This window comes from Camarhynchus parvulus, chromosome 1 (genome assembly GCF_901933205.1).
Source record: "Camarhynchus parvulus chromosome 1, STF_HiC, whole genome shotgun sequence".
NCBI lineage: Eukaryota > Metazoa > Chordata > Aves > Passeriformes > Thraupidae > Camarhynchus > Camarhynchus parvulus.
This window is the reverse complement of record NC_044571.1, coordinates 105,146,568-105,172,037: the sequence shown is the minus strand read 5'-3', so window position 1 is coordinate 105,172,037 and position 25,470 is coordinate 105,146,568. Positions and strand designations below refer to the sequence as shown.

Here is a 25,470-nt window from a genome sequence, read left to right as displayed (position 1 = left end):
GCCATTACAAATAATAAATATTTAAATATATGGATGACAAATAATGTGCCAGGATTATGCAGACAATTCATATTTAATTCAGTAGTTGCTTCATTGCTAACAGAGTAATGAACAGACCACTGCATGTTCTCTACCATGATACATTTACTTTGCTCAAATAATTTTCCAAGCACAGACATGTCTGAACTTTTCAATTAATTTCTGCCTAAGGCACTCAGAGCAAGTAAAGTATATTATCAGGTAGACTCTTGAAAAATATATCTAGCTTATCTCATTTCCTTTCTCATTGCAGTCTTTATCCTGAGGAAGCATCAAAATGTCACTGCCCTGAGAGAAATTAGGTTAGTAGTAGCTCTCTTTTCATGTACCCATCCCAAAGCAAGGGATAGGTCTGAAGATCACTTCAATCTTCTCCATCAGTACCAAATCGTATCTGCACAGCTGAGGCCTACAAAAACAGAGAAAGAAATAAAACTCACAACAGAAAAAGTTAAATTTAACAGAAAAATACTCCTGTATTTGAATTATTAAACCTCCAGTATTTACCAGCTCTCAGAGACAGTACTCAGGACAAGAAGTGTCTCCTGGTCTAAGTTTATACCTTAGTTCAAGCATTCCTAGAGTAACTCTGATGGACTGAAAAACAACCAAACATCAGCTGGAGGATGCAAAGTGTATCACACTAGTCTCAAGTACAAAGATGCAGCATCTCATCCATTACAGCTATTAATCTGCATTCAAATTAACTCTTTAGCAGCATGACCCAAAATCTACACAACTCCTGCTAACACAGGGCCTGAATAAATTATTTTGAGTTCCCTAGGTAGGAAAATTCCTCTGCTTTTATTTTACATGAGAAAGTAAAGAACCACATCATAATATTTTCTCTTTCACTGGCAATGACAGCATGTGTAAGAAATTTTAATGCAAGAGAGCAATTTGTCTTCTAAACACCTAGATAACTCACAGCTGACTAACATTACATGAACACAAAGAGGTCACAAAGGGAGCCACATGTACATGAAAAACATGCTTTTTGAGGTCAGTATAAGTGCTCTGCCTTTTAGGGCAGAGGCAGGTCACAGTCCTGCTCTTCATGCACTATTGTAGTGTATGGGGAGAGCTGGACACTCTCTGGATAGCACCTCCATAGCACACAAGCCATGAGACTTATTCTATTTAAAATTATCTTCTCTATTGCTCTGAACTCATAGATGGGGGTATACCACACAATTCACCTCGACCTGGGAGGTAAAACACAGTGGAACAGCAAAAGGAGAGAACAGCACACCAGGCATTTCCATTATTGCCCATTCTTATAAGAGTTCCTACCAGTTAATGCTCCACCTGTCTGTATGTGAAAGGAATGTCAGATTTCTACTTAAGAATATGACACCTTTTAGGGGCTCCACAAAGTTAAGACAGTAATTTTATGACTAAAAAGATCAATATGAATTCTGGCGTTTTGTACAGTGCAAAGCATAGAATTTCATCCAGCCTTTCATCAACAATTTGTTTTGATTTGAATTCAGTGTTGCATTATTATAGTATTTTTGTAGTATTATTTATATCTAACCACAGGGGCCAAAATACCAAGTCAAACCATAATGCTGAATTCTAGAAATAAAAGCTTATGTTTTCCAACATATTTTATCTCATTTGGAGTGCGATCCATCTCAGCTGGTGATTACTGAGTAACAGGAATGTCTCACAGGAGACGAGCCCTGAGCAGGGAGCAGGTTCACCAACAAGGAGCAAAATACAAAAAATGTTTTTGTAAGCTGAGGCTTCCCTACCCCTCAAACTAAATGGCTTCTCTGCTGCCTACTAAAAATCACAGGCATGCCACACCTGTTCAGAAGAGCTATCTGCAAGGTCTTCTTTATATTACCTCTGTTCTTGTTTTGGTCAAAAAACCCCAGAGGTGTCTGGGCTAAGTATCTTTGAGACATTTCACCTTCCTCTTGAACTGCAGCTGAATCCACTGACAGGTTTATAAGATTTTGGGCATAACTGACACCTGGACATGCACAAGTTAGCAAAGCTTTCTGGTTTTATCTCAGGGATCAGAAGAAGAGTATGAAAATTATGTGTACCTTTCAGCACTCCCATATTTACACACCATCTGTGTGAATAGTGGATCAGCCCAGCAGACAATTGTCTGTGATATTCCCCAAACTCCCACAGTTTGCCATTAATTCAGACCTGGGGAGACTGAGACTCCTATTGTCTTTTATCTCTGCATCTGTCCCCTGGTTTTTATCTACTACTTTGTGGTGAATAATTCAAATAGTTCTAATGTAGTTTCTAGGTGATCATCCTGTATTCAAGTAATTGTGGTAATTATATGTAAATAAGGTAAATATAGGTTGGTGTAATTACAAAGAGCAATTAGGTAATTATACCAATAGTGCTTTAATGTCTGCATTTATATTACCTTCACATGCTGATTCAATGCAGTATTTTCCACTGTTCTCTAAAAGTACCTAACATGCCTCTACAGCTGCAATCTGATGAGGCTCCACATGAAGGACTTTAGTGGATCTTATATTAAAGCACATCAAGTGCATCTCACTTTTAAACTAACAAGAGTCAGACTAACAGGAATGAAAACTCAAACCCTATAAGGGCTGTTCACTGAAAATCTTTGTTTTCTTGCTAGCTCATTATCTGAGAAAGCCCCATGTGCTGACAGGCTTACACAAAACGTATCTTCTGATTTATCACCACTGGGCTGAGAAAAAAATTGGAATATGATTTAGAACTTTTCACCCTCTCTCATCACCAAATGCTTTGAAATACAATCATGCCATTTTCCCCTGAGAGCTTGAGACTTATGGCTTTCAGTAAGTTAATAAAGTCAAATGTAGGTACATTCTGGGGTACAATTTTGATTACTGAGTGTTTTGTTTCTTTCTAAGTTTCTCCCATCCATCTCTTTCTCTTCCTCAGCAAATCTAAAATAGTAGATTAATTTAAGAAGGTTTCACAATTTTTGCAAAGTATCATACCCAATTCTTACTAGGCTATTATCATGCAACATATAATAAATCCTCAAATGCTACATATCAAGTTAAAAAAATATACTGACTTAAGACTACTAAGTATTGTAACATTATTCTCAATCATTACTCATTTGCTATTACTTTTTTGATATGAAATTTTAGGTTTTATTTTAAATTCTGACTTTCTTGAATCTGCCATTAATAAGAAACAAATTAACAACTCTCAAATAAAGTACTCTTGCTACTCCTGGGTGTTTCTTACCTATTCCATGTAATATGTTCTTTTCACAAGATGCAAATGCAAAATTTAACTAGAGTGCTAGAGTTACTGCACGAGTAAATTTAGAGATTTAAAAATGAACATATGGTAATAATGCTGAACTATTTTAAACCAGAATTAATAAAAGCTTAGTAATTATACTCAATTACAAAAAAAAAGGCAGATTATTTAATTTTAACTGTAAGCAGACACAGACTGTGTTCTGATCTTAGAAGAACTTTTTACCATCATCAGTAAGACCAAAAAAATTATTCCAGTCACACATGTTGCTGAAGTGCTCCATTTCACACCTGAATATGAAAAGCTGTGTACAGCCACATGAGAAAATCAGAAAACTGCTTGATGAAATTTAATTTATGGAGCAGAAGCTGACCATGCAAGTCAGGTTGGTCCTTGAAAGCGCAGCTGTGACGCACAGCACGTGTGACACTGCCATGTACAAGCTGCTGTGCACTAAATGTTAATGGACATAGCAGCTCTTCCACATGACAAATCTGATCATTAGGATGATAAGAAGAATATTCATACACTTAGGAATAAGCAATTAGAAAAAAATCATTGCAGGGAAATAGATGTTACTGAGAAAACATCCGCAGCGCCTTAGTTGATACCCAGCTGTGATACATGACAAACACTCACCTTTTTGGATTATTGACAGATGTCAGCTTCATGTGAAGAATCTTAAGCTTTTTTGTTGGGCCTATTAAAGCCTTAGTAGAAAAAGTCAAGGACATTTTTGCAATTTTTTCAATGTCTCGGGGAAATCCAGTCAGTATTTTGACGCTTTTATATTGCTGAAATGTTGAAGCTTTGCTAAAGAAAAATATTTAGACAGGCTTTTGTTAGCTGAGTAATATTCATTATTGCTAAGTATTATTATTTAACTTGGAAATCTTGTGGGATGTACCAACTTTGAGCATTCAGAACAAGGCCAGCTAGAACAGGATTCAAACCAGCACCAAGCAAGGATTGTTTCAGTGTGAGGGCATTGCCCCGATGCTGAGCCACATCCAGGAACCTGGGCCATGGCCAAGTTCTTAAAAAACTCAAGATACTTTTTCAACTTGCAAGCTAACAAGTTTAGAAAACTCAGAAAATTAGTCCTATGAAGTAATTTAAAAAAAATTAAAGACAAAGAATAACATACCTGTTCATCTGTGACTCTACTGCGTTTCCATCATTATCCATTATTTTAACTTTAATGAAACCTCTCCTAATGCTTTTATTCCAGGTAGTAATGTCCAATAAGTAGTTATACACTGTAGGAAGAAATAGCAAAGCATGAGAGTCAAATAATGACCTCAACAGGAAACAGCTGGTATCCCCACCCTGTTAAATGTATTTACTGGTAGGTGATAGGAATAGTGACTCTTTACTTTGACCCTCCCTGTTCAAAGGAGAATAAAAATCTGACCTGCTGCTGACCTGTCTCGTGCCCTCACAAACCCTGACCTGGACTTCTGTATCCATCCCCAGTATTGGAACCACACACCTTTACTGCTCCCCGTCAGGACAACAAGTAAAACTGTCTTTGTTTTTTGGCATGTGGCCAAAACATTATCATTATTATTATCATTCCATCCTAAAAGACCAGGACTCATATGAGGCCTTGTCTTGCTCAAGTTTACAATTTCCCTTCTTTTTAAGACCTCTTGTTAATTTCTGTTTCCTCAGGTTTCCAAATATCTTATAATTAAGGCTTTAATTAATGAATACACTCTTTTTCAGACTTGTTTGTTTTGCTTCCTGACTTGGCATATTTTTTTTCTTCTTGATCTTGCATATTTTCCTTTAAATTTATACTGTCATTAAAATAGTCCTTACTTTGCTCCATGTGCCTCCTCCTAGCTTTGAAAATATTTCTCTTCCTCTTTTCTCCCTTTTACCAACACCAGTGAGGGGCAGGGGAGAACAGGAGTAACAGGTTTGGATTGAGCTCAAAGACACCGGGAAGAGGAGTTATTTTATGTAAATTTTGTGTTTAAAAAATTATGTAAAATCCATCATTTCAGTCACCCCTCCTCAATCCTTTGGAAGATACAGTGATGCCAGCAAACATGACTTGGACCATCTGTTCCTGGTCACCAAACTTGCCAAGATGGACAAAACTAATGGGAAAACCTAATTTCACATTAATGCCCAGTAAGCCTATCCCCATGCCCTAAATGAAGAAATCTTAAACATAACTAATTAGAAAAGTGTGTTGCACTTTTTCAGGGTGCTAGAACCTTTTAATACCCAGAGAAATTGGATGAGGATCCAGGCTGGACCTACATGGGTAGGGAGGTATCTACACTGTGGCAGCTGAAGCACATGCCATGAGAGCTCACTGACACAGAATATAACTCTGAAGCAGCCAGCTGAGTTTTTCCTTCACTGTTTCACTCCTGGGGAGACATGGAGAAGCTTTATTTAACTGTAGGGGTGATCTCCTGGGGTGGAACATAGAGATTTCTCTTTTTGTCCCCCACCCAGGGCAGTCTCACTTCCCTTTCCCGCTCTCTGAAAACGGCAGCACTGATCCCATCTAAGCAGGTTGCATCAATGCAGCTTTTTCCCTCCCACTTGATTCTCATTTTCTGGCTTCCCTCTTCCTCTTGGCAGTCCATCCCATTAGTTTTAAAGGTACAGTTCTTTCCCAGTTCACACAATATTACTTTTTCTTCTTTCTCCAGTCTGTGAAGTGACCCTTAGTTCATGGGTTTTTTACATCATTTTACACAGTAGCTAACACTAACTTCTGCTCTTAACATATTTTCACTCCAGATCAGCTAAAAAATAAGAGTCAAATTTTTATAAAGAGGTTTTATGTATGCATTTAGTTACTCACTGCAGAATGGGTCTCGGTCTGAGGTATCAAAGTAAGCTTTTATTGGTGAACTATATGGTATCAACAGCTTTTTCCATCTATCAGCATGATAACCTGAAATCCAAAGTTAAAATATTTCATTTCAGACATTTAGCAAAATCATGATATACATATGTTTACACTAAACAATCTCACACCACGACAAATTTGGCTTTAATTTTCTTAAATATCCTCTGAGAAAGAAAACTGACTAGCAAAAGGAAGGAATCTGCTGAGTAAAACAGACTGTAGTATACAAGTATTTAATTCCTCTAATATATTAGTATCACTAAAATTGTCATAACGTAATAGTAACCTCTTTAGCCTAGATACTAACTCCAAAAAGTAGTGCTGACAAAATCCTACAGAGGTAATAAAAACAACCCCAAAAACATAGCCCACATATTTGCAGAGAGCACTTGCAGAACAGCTTTTCTTTCTTTCATTTGAATCATTAAATATCTTTTAACTCTTTAGCCTATTTGTAGATATTGTTTAATAAAATATAAGATCCTCTGCAAACCCCCTAAGCTCATGGATTTAACATAGAAAGAAATTTCTACAGTTCCATGATTGTTATCTTGGGAGCTTGATAACAGTCCTTATTTCTAGAATGGATGATCCTGTTGTCTCCCTGTTAATCTCTCTACCTAGACTGGACAAGGAAGGCTAATTCCAGACTGTAGAGCTGCCACTGCAAAGCATGAAGGATTGCAGCAGAAGGATGCTGCTGCTTCTCCACTGAGTTCCCAGACTCAGCAGCTGACTGGGGAAATATTTCTGCACCTCTACCTTGGGCATTCTGTCCAAGTGCATCCAGCTTGGCTAATAACCATGCTGGGGAAGTCCTGGAGTCTTTCTGTCCTACTATAAAGGCTCACTATGGTTGGATTTTTAGAAAATAGCACACAGATCTATCTATGCTTTTTCTTCTAGCCTGATCCAACTAATGTGACATACACATCCCAGCATAAGGGTGCAAAAAAAAAAAAAAAAGACAAGATAAAAATTTAAATTTAAACTTCTAATTACATGTTTTTAAAATGTCATTTTTAAGAAAACCCTGCCAACTGGGAAATGCTCACACTATTGTAGCTCTTTTCAAACTGCACCCAAATCGTCTCTAAAAGCAACAAACCCCCAAAACAATTAAAATCCCCTCCAAATAAAAGCTTGATTCCAAAGGAAGCACAAAAAACCCATGAGGCTGCTTTAAACATTATTAAATATTAAAAACCACAGGTCCTCTAGGGATCACATGGCACTCTTAAAGCCTGAAGTGATGAACTAACCACAAGCAGTTTTTCTCTAGAAAGGGAAAACACTGAATCCATTCCAGACTGGAAAGCACAAAACCCAAAGAGTAGGAACATTCAGCACCTGTGCCTATCAGAGATAACTATAAAGCAGACAAACCCGCGAACTTTTAACTATTTTAACTTCCCAGGAAATCTCACCCAGCCCAGATCAGATATGGTAACACTTACCCACTACTGGGCAGGACATAGGCTGGAAAGCATTACAATTAAGACATTTTCCTCTCTTGTAATCCAAGTAAGAGTGACAAGGATATGTTATTATGTCACACTTTCTTTTCAAAGATGATAAGAAGAGGAAGACAGATCTCTGATGGTCACATTTAAAATAATATAATCCTTCAGGGAAGAAAAAAAAGAAATATAAAAAGAATAGTTAATAATTTTTATTAATGAAAAAAGATGTTGTACAAGTAGAATCATAGAATGGTTTGGGTTGGAAGGGACTTTAAATATCAGCTTGTTCCAACCCTTCTGCCTTGGGACACCTTCCACTACATCAAGTTGCTCAGAGCCCAATCCAACCTGGCCTTGAACACTTCCAGGCTTCATCCTGTGGTACATCCACAACTTCTCTGGGAAACCTGTGCCAGTGCTTTACTACTCTCTGAGGGACAACTTGGGCCAAAGAAAATTACCATGAGGAACACTTCAGAGATTCTTCTCTCTAGTTTTCTGGGGGAAATAAATTCCTTCCTTTCCTGACAAAGCAAACTTTGGGAATTGTAGAGATGATGATTGTGCTAGCTTAAGGGATTCTCCCATACTCACAAACACACAAGTGGAAGCCTTATGCCTTTGCACAGCTTGGTAGCACTGTGCAAATTAGTAATGGGAAAGACTGACAGAAACAAACATATCCAAAAGAGTATACAAAAATAGCTGCCAGCAACCTTGCTTAGCACTCATGGAAATTGAAATAAGCAAAGTTTTGCATCAAAAGATCATTTCATAAAACTGTTTTTACCCTAAAAGACATATCCAACACCAAAACCTAGTTCATCATTGCCAGCCAGGACGAACCTAAAACACAGAGGGGATGTGGAAGCCTTGCCTTCCGTGTCATAGGCAAGGGATCCTGCCCAAACCACTGGGACACAAACACCTTCCCCCATGCCTGGACCCATATAACCAGGGAAAAATTATGATCAGTATATTGAGGTTTTATATATAATACAATAACACCATTCCATCATGCCAATATTAATTATATTATTGGAAATTGATGTTATAGCAAGATTATTTTCAAATATCTTTATTATTTTTCTTTTGCTGCATAGGGATGGAAAAGAAAGCATATGGTCTCAGGTCCCATATTACTGACAAAGTGCAGTGTACACTCAATTCAATTTAACCTTTTTTGATTTGATCTCAAACTTTTCTTCTCATTAAATAAATAGATTTTTTATTTACCACTGAAAAATGTTTTTGGACAACCAGGCTGGTACATTCCTCCATTTGGATAGAAATCAATGGTTCCTAAAGGCTTCTTGAAACCTAGTACTAAAGTAAAAAACATCACGAATGAAAAAACCATAAACAGAATTACAAAGGCAATTATTTATCATCAGATTCACCCTAAAAATTATGGAGGTCTTAAAGAAATTTTTTGCAAGTATGCCATTCTTTTTGTACAGTAAATCAAGGTCATGCTATGAGGTAAAAGTCAAGGGATTTTTTTCTCTTTAAGAAAATTATATATGTGTAAAATGCTGTACACAAATGTATACAAAATTGTGTAAGAGTCCTACTGCTGCAAAAGAGAAAGAACAGAAACAGTTGTAACCAAGATATTATTTACATAAATAAATTTATGAAATTCATATCCTCTCCAACCAAAATTCTTTCCCAGTGCAATTTTTATTAGATTAAAATTTCCCATTATTTGCAAGACATTGGATTCTGAACTACACTTATATTAGCAGTAAATCAAAGTAGGAAAATCTGTATCTCTCTGTCCTGTAAAAGTAAGCAAAATTCCATGAGTAAGAGTTAATTCAATCTGACCTACCTTCCTTTTTACCACACATTAGCTTTATTCACATAATGGGAACACTGCAAAAACTGGTATTTTGCAGCCTGAAATTTGTATGTAGGAACATGCTTAGATTTTAATTTTATTAAAGAAACTGACATGAAACTACGCAAATAATGGGACAATTGTGGCATTAAAGGTTTACTATTGTTTTGAGGAAAAAATGAAGCCAGAGATTAAAGCATAGATGAAGCAGACTTTACCATGTTCTTCTTTTTAACCTTACAGTAACATGATTGAGTATTTTAAGCAGTGGCTCTGTGATGTACTAAGTTGATACAGCAGAGCCTGACTGTCTCAGAAGGGATTAATTCAGTGATAACCATGTGCTTACAGCCTCTGTGTTCATACAGACTTGCACAGCAAAAGAACATTCATGTTAGCAGAAAATATTCTCCTGCAGCACTATATGGATGCTACTGAAACAGCTTATCCCTTCCCTTTTGCTTTCCTGCCTTTCCTCAAGCTAAAAGAGGAGAGTCAAAGCGCTGTTATTACCATCAATATCTGAATGGATTACATCCACAAACTGTGCATCAGTAGGATCCAGTCTGTACTCTGGTGGTTCTTCATTGAATGAAGGGCCTGCTGGATCCAGACCTGAATAAAAACAGCATTTGCATCATAAACCCCAGGCTCCTTCTGCAGATAGATGAAAGACCAACATCTGAGCATTATTCAGCAGTGATTCTTCATTTTCTTGGTATAAAAATTTTTAAAAAGCATAATTTTCTCTTCAACTGGCTAAGAAAAGCAAAGATTCCTACCACAAAACTGATCAACCCATATGTTGAATTTCTCTTTTTCCACAACTAGATGTGCTCATCTCCCATTTATTCAGGTGAATATAAACCAACAGCATTGGGATCAAGTCCAGAAAATTTTTTTGTCCTTTTCCCCAAGAAAACACCATACCTATTATACACGTTATAAAACTAAAATGCCCAAAATAACTGCCCTCACTTCCAGAGCACAACTGAGTCAGACACTCAGGTAGTGTATCATTTAACGTAAGCGTCATCTAGATGAAGCACTCAATTTTCATTTGAGACACTAGAGGTAACCAGGTTGGAAAATTTAATCTGTAATTTAAGTCCTGAAGGCAGACTTGCCCCATATTCTGAACTGCTACCAGGGCTATATTTTTTCTCATGCATGCCATTAAATATTCAATTTTCGTTTGCCGACATCTCAGAGCTCTGACAACAACACAAGGTACAACAGAATATGTGCACTAGGATTAAAAGCCTTACCTGTAATTCTGCCAAGTTTGCCATTGTACTTCTGGCCAACAAAACCAGCTATATGAGCACCAAGACTAACTCCAATCATATAGAGAGAGTCAAGAGAAGCTCCACCCACCTACCAGGAAGAAAAAACACCAAAGCCAGTCACACACAGAATTAATGGAACAGAAATCACTAGGCTGATTTAGTTTTCACTTCTGGTCAGTACTTTAAATTATATTTTTAATTTTCTAGCTCAAAAAAAAAAGGATATTACAAAGCTCCTTTCAGTTTGCAATTCTATATTAGTGTAGAAATCATAAAAGTGTAGGAATTATGTTAAAGTGTAGAAATTATGAAATTCTTTAACTAGAAAAATGTAAAAAGGAAGCTTGAATCACATTTCTCCTGAAATGCCACATTAGTTAGAAGGGAAGAGGAAGACATTTATCAGATAAAAGAAAGTCGAACCAAAGCAACAAAGGAGGGAAAAAAAATCTTGCCCTGCTTTATCCTTCCAATAAAATAAATTAAAAACATAATGCCATTAACAAATACTTTTGTCACACAGCAGCTGAATAATGCACACCTTAAAACACCTATTCTACAAAGCAGACAGTATTCAAAAAACCCAAATGAAAATCTACAGAAGAACTCTAAAACAGTGTCACCTGACCTAGCTAGAATCCCTGCAAAATGATGGGATGACACACAGCACCTGAAATATTAGTGTGTCTTAAAATGAATTAAAAGGGCCTCACAACAGCTTGCAAGTGTGAAAGTGATAGCTGTGGGACACTACAGACCCTCCTCCCCCACCACTTTCAGGACTCACACACACTGGCACTGTTTGCCAGGCAGATCTGTAAACAGCAATTAACTTAATTAATCTTTTCACAGTCCTACCTTATTTTTTATTCCATAACAATAAATCTAGTGGCACAATTGTAAATTGCTATCACTGTATCTCATCCCCGCTGACAGATTCTGATAGGCTGAGGTGAAAGGAGAGAAAACCCTTCTCAAAATGTTGGATATTGCCCTGAAATTCCACAGGAATTTTTTTTTACTACATAGTGTTGTCATCCTATTGCAGGGGTTCCATACTGTTGTCTCCTATCACAAAAGTTCCATACCTTCTTGGTGCTTCTCATGAGCAGCACCTCAAAGCACTGGCTCTTTCTTCTTCACAAAGCAGCCAAATGACTCCTGCTCCCTTCTCACCCAGCCACCCCACTCTTTTATAGCACTCTTCTCCTCACTGGTTACAGCTGTGGCCTGTTAAAGTCAGGCTTGTTCCTCATCTTTGATAATTGGCCCAGCTGCAACTCCTTAGGGGTAAGGTTACTTTCTACACCACCTTTATTTTCTTATATTCTATCCCCCTACATCACAGCATTCAAAATTTCTGAGAATGGCTGAGAAATAAGTGGTGAGAAAAGATGAAAATTCAAGTGACAAATCAGACAACGGCATAAAGAACATCATCACATGTTTTGTCCGTTTGATTAACCAATAAATCTTAAGTCCAATTAAGACCATTGGCATCAACTATGGTTTCAGCAAGAAGTTTATACCATTTTAAAATTAATATTTATATCTTTGTCAGTGGCTTATTTCTCATTTAAAACCTTTATTTTCAGTAAATTAATAGTAAAAATAGTGGTGCAATGCCTTTGTAAAATGTTTATGCTACATACTATTAGAATATCTCTCCCTCTACTGTCCCGCTGCTGAATTCACTCTTTCCAGAAGACCTAAAACTTCCAGCTGGTTCAAGAAATCAGATGCACTTTCAGGCACATTTCAGTGAAAGGAATTAAGAACTTCGGTGAAGATAATATATGCAATAATAACTGCAAGTTAGTAATACCTCTATAAAGAAATGTGATTTGATATTGTTCACTGGACTTCTCTATAGATATATTTTAAATATCCATTCCCAATCAAACCATGCTCTTCATACTTATTCAAAACAGATGCAATGCTCTGCCTTACCAGCATCTGGTCAACATAATTCTTCAGTATTTCTGCAACTTTTCTGCAGTTTTTCACAGCAGTTACGTAATTCACAGTGGTAGCACCACGATTCCAATCAACTATAATGAGATTAATATCCTCTGAAGACAGTAAAAGCTTCTTCATGTCACCCAGCCATGCTGGAGGAGATCCTGTTGGCCTGAAGCCGTGAATAACAAAGACAATTTTCTTGGTTGTATTCAGGTACTTAGATGCAGTAACATTGAGTTCAATGAGTCTCTCAGCACAATCTGGATTTTCCCTTGTGTACAGGAGTAGCTGAACATAGAGTTCTGTTCCAGTCAAGGCATCACCTAGGTTAAGGTCTGTAAATTCAGGACATATTTTTGCCTCATCTGAAAAAGATGAAAATGTTAAGACAGTCATTTGATGAGTTGGGCTACCTGAAATACCACTTCTTCACTTTTCTTTCCATATCTTTTTTCTGCTGAAGGTGGAGAACTTCCATTTTCTTTACTCTTGACCTTTGGAAAGAGGTGTCAAAACACGCATTTAAACAAGGAACCACAATTTAACCAATGACTCTGCAGACACCACTATTATATATATACCACCATTATATATATATATCACCAGGGCTCCTCTCAACCCTTCAAATGTGAAATTATCCCAATTTTTCCTGAACAGTGTATTTTCTCCTTATAACTGCTAATTAGTAGCCAGTCTTGATAAGATCTTTTACTTCACCATCAAAGGCAGGTTCTCAGAATTTTTTCACAAGAAGTGTGTGCTGTATAAACAGGAAGGCTTTTGTGGTTGTTTCTTCCTCTTTGGGCCAGAGTGGCTGTGCTGCCAATACTTAGACCTTATTTGTTTGATCTAGCAATAAGAAATAGCTGCCTGACAAAACAGGAATGATCCAGAACCCTTTTCTAACTTTGGATCACCATAATGGCACCATTACCAAGAAACAAAGGCAGAAAAACCAAAGAATCTTGCTCTGAGTTTGAAAAAATAAGAATTAAGGTCAATATACTTAATGGCACAAGACAAACAGCAGGATTTAGCATTTCTGTCTCTACTTGGACAGTGAGGGTGTAACCAGGTTTAGCTGCTCAACAAGACGATGGAGATTTTCAAAAGAGTCTAAAAAGATTAAATTTCTCCCCTGCCTGGTTATCAACATCCAAAGTTCACACTTCAAAGATATCTTTTGGCTGCTGAGGTCCCATTGTATGGATAAACCACTTCAGGATTCTGGGCAGAACACCAACACCTGTCAGTTTTTCTGCAATGGCCTCTTCACCTTTGCTATGGTGTTAGTTGTTTTCTGGTCAAGGTTTTTGGCCCATCTCTTGACTTCCAGTGCGTTACATTACTTTACACAATACTTTTGTCTCTCTGTTACTTGATGGCACCTTTTCAACTCTTCCATCATTAAAACCTTTGCAAAACAAGTCACTTTCAAGAAAGCAAAAGTGAGAAAACAAATAGTGTCTTCTTAGTTCCTTAAAAATAATATTTTAAAAGTAACCTGAATTTCTCTGATTTTTTGAGGCATAAGAGAAGCAGTTCCAGCCCTTCTCCTTTTCCCAGAGAACAGCTCACAGGCAGAACCAAATCCACCACATCTGAGATGGACAGCAAGCCTGCAGCCTGTCTTAAAGCTGCCAAAGGCAAGTGTGGGTGGCTTACAGGGTATCTGAAATACGTGTTCAATACTACAGGTCAGGTCTAAGCAAAGCTGAACACTGTGAATTATGGCATTCAAGGTGCAGTAAAGATTCAGTAAAGGCACTAAAGACACTAATTCACTAATTTAGGGAACTAGACCAATCACCTCTAATGCCAAACCATGTATCTACAAGGACTAGATTGGTCACCTCTGGGCTGGACATCACAAAAAAATAATGGATATAGTCCAAACAAGAGCAGGCTTAAAGTTACACAGTGTTAAAAATAAGCTGAAACTCCCTGCTGCAAACCAACCAGACAAAAGTTTCTTGTCTATCATGATGTTATGACAGTAAGCACAATTATTACATGGAGAAAAATACTGAATTATATTGAAAAATAAATACCATTGTTTTTATCATTTAAACACGTAATAATATAAATAACTTTAACTGAGATTACTAGCCAGGTTATTAACTAACAAGTGATACAGGAAGGCAACTCATTTCATCACTTGGTCTTATCCAAGAAGTTCTGAAACTGAAAACTGTTCAGCTGAAGTGGACTTGAATTTTATAAATATAACAATCAAGATCCTGGTAAAATGTCCTGCATGTGACATGATCCTGAGATGTTGACAATATGTGTCACGTTTGATTTCTGGTTTTCATATCTTTGTATATTATGATAAAACTAGAATATAAATTACATTACGCTAACTTCACCTACAAAGTGAAAATAAAAACCAGTCACTTGATTATAGTCTCAAAGGTACAACATAAAACTCTCATTTTGCCTGATCTGGTCTTTAAATCCAAGTTTAACCACTGATCCTTAAAATTCACTCCTTCATATCTAAAATATAAAAGATTCATGGTAAGCTATTGCTCTGTATCCCTTTAAAAATTTTGAATTTTTTAAAATCATTTGATTGGTAAACTTCTTCTAAAACCAGTGGAATGACAGTGAGATAAACCAGACACAGTCTGTTCCATGGGAGTGAGAAATCTATCATAAGGAAATTATTTTAACTGCCAAACCTATTTTCTAGCTGGCAAATGTCAAAGAGAAGCAACTTGTTTGCTCTTGGCTGTGAAATGAAAGAAGTTATTATTTCAAAAGTAACTAGAGAATAAAAGCGAAATGATGATGTTTTTACTGTGGAATTAGATAAGTAATACAAATAGGTTTATAGATTTAATATTTTGAATTGTTCAGCGAGGAGTCATAGGGGGAAGTTTTTCAATCTCCTGTTTCTCATTGAGCATTGGAAGCAATACCCAGCTGCCCTTTGTGCTCTCTTGTTGAAGTACTCACTCTTTTCTGTGCAATCAAAACACACACGTAGGCATTGGGCTGTTAAGCATGCATTTTAAGCAAGTTAATGTATAATTGTAACATTCTTGTGCACATTTGTAAGCATTTTAATTACCTTGTGTGGTTGAAAAGGGAAAAATCTTAAGTTTACAGTCTTTTTTGTAACTATTTTAAAATGTGACTTGTAACTTGAAAATCTAAGCACCTATCACATCAGCAACAACCAATAAATTCACATGAGTATATTAAGACTATTTCATGATTACGTCTACTTTGTACAAAGTGCACATACCTGAGCAGGTCTCTGGGCAAAGTACAAGCACAGATAAAGTATCAGGTTTGGTTCTATTTACTTTAAAACAAAAAACTTATGTCTCAGTTTCAAAGTTATTGAATTCTTTTTACTAAAGATTTTATCTTAATCTTGTGGCCAATTTAAATGAAGGAATATTCATTTTTTTAAATGTTTGATTAAAGCAAAGATTCCACATTACAAGCAAGCTAATGGTTCTTACCTGGTCTCACCCAGTATATCAAACAGAGGAAGAAACACAATTTCAGCATGTGGAAGTGGAGAAAAAGTGATGTGTAATATCCACAAACAAATGGCAAATTGAGTGTTTCCTTATGCCAGATGTGTAACACAACTGAATGACACCAATGAAGCAAGTAGGAAGCAGAAAATGAAGCTGTGGCCAAGCTTCTGCACTTCTGACTCCTCCTATTGAGTGACTTCAGTAGATGGGGTGGTTACTGGGCTGTGAGGGTTGGGACTGATTTCTAATCTATTTCCCTCTCTGTCTATCAGCAGATTTACACGTAAGCAAGTGATGTCACGTATTGCTGGCAACTCCTGCATGTGAGGAGTTTAGGAAGTGGAGTATCTAGTGGTGCATGCTATTAAAGACCCTCAGTGTGGGGGTTTTAACTGAACTGCAGTTCCGTTAAACTGAACTGCAAGTAGGAGCACTGAGATGGGCAAAAGGAGCTTAGAACAAAAAGTCATTCTGCTGATGGTAGGATCTCCCTGTAAGAAATTGAAAACAGTTCTGAGAACTGTGTATCCAGAGATCATTTTTCCATAAAATTATCATCTGAGCTTTTCCCAGGATTCATTCTCTAATCTAAATTCTGAGAGGGTATGCAAAAGTTTCTCTGGCAAAGAGGTGGAGCTTAGAGTCTCACATACCTCACCCAGATATTGATTTGCTGTGTGCTTTTTAACCTCATTCCCTCTGTATCCCAGCTGTGAAACAAATCAAGAAATACTTATTTTTATGAAGCTCATTTATTTACACATTACTTCACTGGGTAAATACAGGAGTGCAGACTACAGATTTTTAAAGTTTGAGGTGAGGCAGAGGCAGATAAGCCCTGCATTATTCATGTGTGAAGTGTGGATACTCAGCTTGCCTACATCTCTGGCCCGATTATTTCCAGTGCAGGAGAAAGAAAACCATACCACAACCATTCAAATAGGATGCAAATGTACCTTAGGAATGTTTTTTGCATGGAGTATTCTTTACAGCACTTCTAAACATAGGTCTAGTTTCCTTTGTTTCTTTCCACTACGGTTAAGGGTGTACATGTATGTGTGTGCGTGTGTGTGTGTGTGTTAGTGTGTGTTAATGTGTTTCATTACTTAATTTTGAGTGATCAGTGTCTTCAGCTTTATGGATCTGAGCAGCTCACCAAAGCTGTGCTGCACAAGTTTTGCAGCAGACAGCCTTTAGGAGGTGTCACCAAAGGTGTCTTTTTCGCTTTGAATGAAGTCACAAGGAGCAAAAGATGCAGCAGGTCTGCTGTTATGAAAATCAACTCATCTCAACAAATGACCTTTATTTAATTTTTGCTCCCATTTCTCGAATATGTCACTTTGTTTGGAGTAAAGTTCACTATGGCAGCTCTTGAATTCCTTTGTACTTCCCTGTCATCTCAAATCTTTGACACTTTGCCCAACCACTACTATAAGAGCACAGCTTTGCTGACATCACATATTGCTTGGAACAAGTAATGGCAGAGTGTCAGTCTGGCTCTTTCCTCTCACAACTTTTTAATCTAGATTATTGTTACAACAAAATCTTAGTGCCCCCAAGAAACCTCCAGTCAGGGAGCCTTAGCATGCACTCTGTATACAGTACCCATTCATAAACAAGTTAAAGCATGGAGAGATCAACACCACTAAAACCAAATTGCTAACAGCCCCAGTAAAGCATTTCTTGGGTTTATACAAAAGCCAATCCCCTGAACGTAGAGGAAAATCTTATATATGTACTTTTACATGTACCTAATGCCACTAGCTGTGAATAAACTAACATTTTTTCTTTTACACAGAAACAGGGAAAAGAAAGGACATTTTTAAGTTTCCCTTGAACTGAAAACTGAAATAAGCCCAGCTCACAACAATGTTGATATAAACCCCCATGAAATGGTTTCAAAGCCCTCTGAAACCAGTGCTGGGGAAGGACTCCCTTACCAAATGAATGCCCAGAAAGTTTTGTGGTGTTAATCAGGATGTTGAACTGGGGTGAATTCATGTCTCTGTCGTGTGACAAGGGAACTGTGCTCACCAACAGTGGCACTTGTGCTTCTGAGAAATTCAGAAATCCCAACTCCTGTTACTGGTTATACTGTAGGTTCTCCTGACATCTCCCTGCCAGGTAAATCCTTCCTGGTGAGACTGAATTCCAGGTACACTCTCACAATCTCCAAAGTTCAGCTATTTCCCATCCTGCTTTGCTGCACTGTTTTTATGTCCACTCATTAGGACTTGTGCTTTTCCCACAAGGATTCACTCCTCCTCACACTGAAAAGCAGAGTTATCTGCTTCAAAAGTGCCTTATGCAAACCAGTGGAGGATGCTGGCACTGTCTTTTCAGGACTTTGACCCCCAAAGTGCTCAGGACTGCCAGAGTCACCACCTGCTGAATAAACCCTGATAATTTTAGGGGACCCCACACACTGCTGGCTAAGTATTCAAGCTGAAAAAAGATATAAACATTTAATTTTACTACAGTACAAGATTGCTGTGGTTTATCAATAAAAGAATGGCACTAGTACAATTGAATTTATCCCCAGAAGTTTTGGGTAAAATAGTATCTAAAAAAAAATTACAGTGTGGTTTCTCAAGATGAAGATGGAATTCTTACACAAGCCTTGATCTGTGGTCATATGCAAATGGTATTTCCCCTTCTAATCTCCTCTCTGCCCACAGGGATTCCGTGGTGTTGGGAAATCCCATTCTCAGAACAACTCTCATTCCTCTTCCCTCTCAAGCCTCTTCTACAGAAAAATTCCTCTCTAACCACTAAGCTTAAGAGCACTGATCCCTTCCAGGCAAGAGAAAATCCCATCAGGCTTTTGCAATGCCCTATGTTTAACTATGAAAATAAGTTATCTAAAGATTGCAAACAAAAAAATGGACTTGTTGGAAGAAATGTGAGACTTACTGTCTTCTACACTGGTGCTTGCAATTCCTGTAAATTGATAATCCCTTCCTAAATAGGCTTGACAAGTTGGTGACTAATCCTCTCCTTTAGAAAATATGGGCACTGAGGCAATGCACACCATTTATGCTTTGGGAAATAAATTCTTTAATGATTATTTGTCACATTGTTGTCATCAGGATGACTTGTGAAAATGCGCTCCTTTGTAAAATTACACTTTAAAAATATACTTGGAATGCTGAATATGTAGACATGATTGAAACCTGTTTGTAGCAACCAGGCAGCTGTGGGCTATAATGCAGGTGTAACTCCATCTTTAAAGATAGCAACCATACTCCAGTAATCTTTATTGAGAAGTGAACAACATAACAATATTGCTTACGTGTGTTTTGTCAGTAAGTATTGCAATGCTTTACCATGCTGATGAGGGCAACATTTGGGGAGTGCAGTTTCTTAGCCCAATTTTCACATAATTATGTGGTTTCCCAGTGGTTATTTGCTGTTCACTTTCAGTGTCACTCAGAGGAGAAGCAAATACCCTGTGGCACACACAATTCTTCCCAGGGCTTTGTTCCTGTGCCATGCATGCTTCCACTGCGAGGCTTGCCAACATCAACCCTTTCCTCCTGTCAGCAGGGGAACCCAGGAAAGAAAAACTGACTTAAGTGCCTTAAAACGCTGAAGTGTCATGTGATCACTGCAACATGTTGGACCTGTGCCCACTGTTGCCACTCTTTGCTCTGTCCCCCTCTCCATCTCCTCCAGCACAGCCACAGAGCATGCACCCCCCTCACATGTCACTCTTCTCTGACATGTTTATTTTTCCAGCTATACTAGATGTTGGAATAAAGTAGATCACCTCTATTTTCAAACATTCTGTGTTATGTTATAGTTTGACAGTCTCTCAATTTTTAAAGCCCTAATGCATGCAAAGTTAAACTATTCCGAACTTTCCCAGTGTTAACAACTCCAGTGTCTGTTTCTCTAGAGGTACCATTTTTTAGCATGACAGTACACAATAAAGACTCCATCAGGTCTTACCAGCAGGTGCCTCCCTCCGCCAGTGCCTTCAAATTTATAGTTTTGTCCTCACCAGAATCAAGGTGCAAATGTTAAGATTGCACAGAGCTCTTCTGAGTTGGCCCTGACACATCCAAGTGAATGTGAAGGGCACCAGGTGGAGGAAAGACTGCCTGAAAGAATGAGAAAATGGCAGAGTTGTGACAATGACACACGGAGTATCAAAAATAACAAAAGGAGACAAAGAGAGCATGGCCAGAACCACAGGAAGTCAAGAAAAAGCTAATACTGGATAACTGGATTAATCATCTTTTTAATAATTTTTTTATCAGTTTTGGTTTTTATCAGTTTCTCTGGGTCTGGGTTGAAGGCACTTGAAATGGTAGTTCATGTTCAGACCCAATGTTTATTATTTCTTATCAGTAAAACAGTCTCACTACTGTGAGTTTGTCATCTTTTCGTTAGAAGCACAAAATGGCCAACTATCTCTTGTTACAAGGTCTTTTATGACTAAACTATCCAATTAAGAACTGACACCTGGATTATTTTGCCTTTTAACCCAATAACTGATCCCTAGAAGCCCACAATGAGGACTTTTCTGCCCAATTACAAAATGCCACCCAAACCCATGAAGAAGAAGGAAGAAGAAGAATGAAGAAAAAACCCCAGGTGAGACCCTGTGCCCTCCACCTTGCTTCCATCTACAACATACTAAAAATCCCAAAACCTAAATTTCTCCCCAAGTGATACACCTACACTGCTCTCTATAATCGATTTCACACTTTTGTGAATTCCAGTCTATCTTGAAGTCTGGGAAATTTTCTCCCTGAATGAGGGTCAAAGTCAGTGTTCCCCTAGGGGTCAGGGCACCCAGAGCAGACAGAGAAATATTCCCAGTACCCCAGTTAAGCAGAACTAATGAACAGATTTTCAGAGGGCATGTAGGTTAATATAAGAAAATATTTAAAAGCACTTTGTTCCTATCATGTAATCTTAAATTCTAAAGCTGACACATTCCATATTTTATATAAAAATACAGGCCATCAAACTGTGTTTTGATGTCTAATAAGACCCAGTCTCCTGCATATAGGCATTACAATGGATGTAATATCTATATGCAGTGTAATATCACAGTTTGTCACTGTGATCTTTCCCTGGAAGACTTTGCTCCATATATGTCCCTGCTCTGTCAGTTTTATTCAAAGTCATATGTGTTTTTTTATAGGAAAGCTGTTATAGTGCAATATTCTGCAGATTGTTTTTATTACCTGACTTAATAAAAATTTTAACAATATTCAAATCATTGATGACAAATTTTAATAGTGCTCAGGTTTTGGAAGGAATTATTGGTGTTACTTTGAGGCAAAGATGGAATTTCAAATTTATTTTTAAATGCTGTTTTATATGTTGAGAAAGCCCAAATAAAATTGTTTCCAATGTTTTTAGGGTTCTGTGGCATATGTTTCTCAGCAGGCCTGGATTTGAAATGACAGTTTACAGGAAAATATTCCCTTTGGTTCCATTCTAAATGGGCCATGCTAAGAACTTGTTTTAGAGTCTTGTGCTTTACTGCCAGATTTGGAACAGTTACTGAATGGAGACCAAACAGACACTGGAGAAAGGGTGAGAATCTGAGGTGTCAGAAATTAAACAGTAATATAATTTATGGATTCTATGGTTTTATGATTATCTGTTTGATAATTAACACTGATGACTAATCAGTGCTCAGCCAAGTACATCCTGCCCATCTCCTTGCTTTGGTTACTTACTTTGAACTTAAATTCTGTTCAAGTTCTGAACTCTTAAAAACTTTGGAAATGGCTTTTTTCTTATAGAATTTTGTATCTGCCCTTTTCTCTATAGTATAAAAATGCCTGTATAATTGTAAATAAAATATATTTTTTTAGTTTTACAAAAGTTTTTAGTTTAACCTTGAATTTGCCCAATTTGGAGTGAGAATAATCAGCAGAACCCAATTTTTGTCAAGACTGAGTATAATACACAGGCCTTTAGTATTTCCTATTTAAATGTGGATTGTTTTGGCTTTCTTTCCTTAGGGTGTCAATGTAAGTGGAGGGCAGAAGCAGAGAGTGAGCCTTGCTAGAGCTGTGCACAGCAAGGCTGACTTGTATCTCCTGGATGACCCTCTCCTGCTGTAGATGTACATGTTGGAAACCATCTTTTTGAGAAGCTAATTGAAGCTAACCTTTCAGATCTCCTAAAAATCAAGGCAACCTCAATGGCTTCCTTTCAAATTGTACAAACTGCTTTGTACAGTCATTCCACAAAAGCTCTTCTCTTACCTAACAGGTTGATGACAATTATTCTGAATAAAGAGGTTAAACAAAAAGCAGTACAGGTTACAGAATGAACGGGTTCTTGTTGAATAAAGAAGTTCCTATGGGAAAGTGGAATCTGGAGGAATAAATTCTCCCATTTAAAACCATTAATGTGGGAAGGTAAGATTTGTCAAAATCTCAATGATATAAGTTAGTACAGATTATTCCCACTGCTGCCTGCAAAACACATGCATTAACATGAAATACCTACTATTGGGTCAGCATTACTGACTTCACTATTGTCTTTTTTCTCTCTCCCTTCTTCCTGTTCTTAATTTACCCACTCCATGGCTTATAAGTATCTGGCAGAAACAAGAACTCCAGTGATGGTAGACTTGTAAGCAGATTTTAATATTGAGACTATCAAAATTCATGTAGTGTATTAAAAGCTGGAGCATCTAATTCTTTTCTTTAAACCTATTCTAAGTCATTCTTGAGCAGGAAACAGGTGAAAAAACATTAAACATTAAGAAACAGGCAAGTACAAGCAATAGCAAGTAGCTATAAGCTTATAGTTTGACATTACAATTAATTAATTAATTACAATTAAAAGACTGGTGTAGCAAAGTAGGCAATAAATAATAATAATAAGAAGAACAATGATAATAATAAGGTAGACAAATGCATGAGCAAAATCACAGGAGAATTCCATTATAACATTCCAGCTATCATAACAGAATGGCTGCTTTTAGTATATGTTTATATTAAATGAATATAGAAACCATTGTGTTGCAGATTTTTACATTGGTGACCCATAACCTCACCCTCTTACCTCACACTGATCTAATAATAGTGATGAAAGAGGGAGGAATAAGTCAAATAGGAACCTACCAAGAACTCCTTTCAAGGAGAGGTAGTTTTTCTGAGCTTGTTCAAGTCTTCAGTTCAGAGCATACAAGTGAGGAGACAAACCCAGTGGAAGGTGACAAAATTTGTATACTGTGTTTGCTTAGTATTTTTAATTTTCATACCAGCTTCTCAATATATTCCTTCTTCTATTCCTGGAAATGAGTGAAAGAATTGCTGGAAAATTTAGAGCATTCTAAATTTTGCTACAGAATCATAATTATAAGCTGAAAAAATAAAACATTTTCACTTTTGGCTTCTTGTGCTGTAAGTATCTACTCATGGTATATTATTGAAAATATTTTTCTGGTTTTTTTCCAATGTAGTGAGTTCTTCAAAGGAAGAGGGTCAGCTGGGCAGGAGTCTGCAACAGAAAGGGCTGCTGAAACACAAAAAATAGGTATTAAAAAGTAGGTATTAAAAAGCCCTGAGCCACTTCTTAACTGATGCAATGCCAGAGCAGCCCCAAGTGCTGAAGGCTGTGCCCCCCTGCTTTGCTGTGCAAACATGGTCTAAGCTTGAATGCCCATTAGCAGCTGGCTGGAATATGTGTGCCTGGAGCCCATCTTCTGGATTCCCTCTAACAAAAGAAATCCAGTGAATGTGCCACATCCAAGGAGTTCAGTTCATGGGCTGCTTCACTGTGGGAACCAAAGTATGTTAAGCAGGAAAAAATTGCCTGATTTTATAGTATTCTTTTTTGCTTAGCATCAAATGCATGTATTTTTTGATGATTTATAAGAAGATTTTAAAGTGTTTCTTGCTTGCAGCTCTTCCTCTGATCAGTGGAACATACACACTAGCAATAGAGGGGAAGTTGCTGCTGGTGGCATAAGTATCACTGATAGGAAAACACTGGACATTTGTTTTCATAAAATGTCTTCCTTTGCAAGTTGCAGTTTTTAGTTTCTTACATCTCTTTACTGAGTTTAAAGTAATAACTTACAAAAGGTTTTGATCAAAATTTTAATTATTTTAAGTATGTAATTACACAGTATTTTCTCAACTGCAGTTGCGAGTCTGACTTGCTGTGGATGGAGTATATTGGTTTCACATCCACACAACTGAACTGAGAGGAACCCAACAATGCAGTGACCTTACAGGCTGGGTTCAGAATAGAACTGAAAGGTGGAAAAAGGGAGACTGAAGCTTGTGAGGAGTAGGTGCAGTCTGGAGTGTTGAACTGCATAGGTCAGAGAGTGGATGAAGGTAAAAATCTGGGACAGAAACAAGGGCATGGCGAATACCAAAGCTGACAGTGTGCATGTAACTTCTTCAGATCAGCCAAATACACCTCATACACACAGCTTTTAAGGATCACATTAAAGTACAGATTAGAAAATTACTTATGTTGTTCTAGTGCAAGTAACATGAAGTTTAAATGAAGAACAGGCACAAGCTCTGCTACCCTTTCAACGGTCCTGTTTGGTCACTGAGCTCCCTCAAAATTGTCACTGTTCTGTTTGCATATAACTTGCTACTGACTGTTGTTGGCCTCTTATGCCTGTTGGGACACAGCCACTGTGACTGCACTCAGTCAAGGTGTCTGTTCACCATCTCTAGGAGCATTAGTTCAGTCTATAAATCTCTACAGGTGTTCTCGCTGTTGAACATGTCACCTTTCCTACAGGAAATTAAGGATATTTAACTTAGAGTCATAGCCTTTTCATTTTTCTTAACAGTGCTCATGAATGTAGTCTCAAGAGCACCACAAACCTTAATAATCATTCATGTGCTGTGGCTGTTGCCAGGTGCTGGGCAGGTCTTTAGTCAGCCACCAAACCATTGCACAGAGAATGCACAAGAAATCTCTTGCCCTTTATGATTCACCTTAATGAGGAACTGAGCTCACAGGGACTGCCCACAATTTTTGTCCTCCATTCACCAGCTTCAAACTTAAAATTTCCCTTGCAAAGATCCATTCCCAAGATTATTTGTCTCAGTTCCTTCTATTAATGTAAGGATTTATGACAGCCCATTTTAGGATCATGTTGGAATTGTGCAGTCACATTCTGCTGCTATTTGGGACCCCATCTTGTTTTCTGGGATACTGCAGTCAAATCTGGATCCACTTGGAAAACACTCTGATCTTGAACTGTGGGAGGTGCTGGAATTATGTGACTTAAAGGATTTTGTCC

At 37.5% G+C, this 25,470-nt stretch overlaps 1 protein-coding gene across 1 annotated transcript; it reads right to left on the bottom strand.

Moving 5' to 3' along the window:
• Positions 1-360: 360 nt before the first annotated feature.
• On the bottom strand, positions 361-16,254 carry LIPI (lipase I). Its single transcript, XM_030952789.1, has 10 exons — positions 16,197-16,254; positions 12,709-13,085; positions 10,738-10,846; positions 9,983-10,084; positions 8,863-8,952; positions 7,621-7,788; positions 6,116-6,208; positions 4,433-4,544; positions 3,925-4,098; positions 361-448 (listed from the first exon to the last, which is right to left on the bottom strand). Exons 1-10 carry the CDS (start codon positions 16,243-16,245, stop codon positions 361-363), a joined length of 1,362 nt encoding a protein of 453 aa, XP_030808649.1. The 5' UTR covers positions 16,246-16,254.
• Between the last annotated feature and the right edge of the window lie 9,216 nt (positions 16,255-25,470).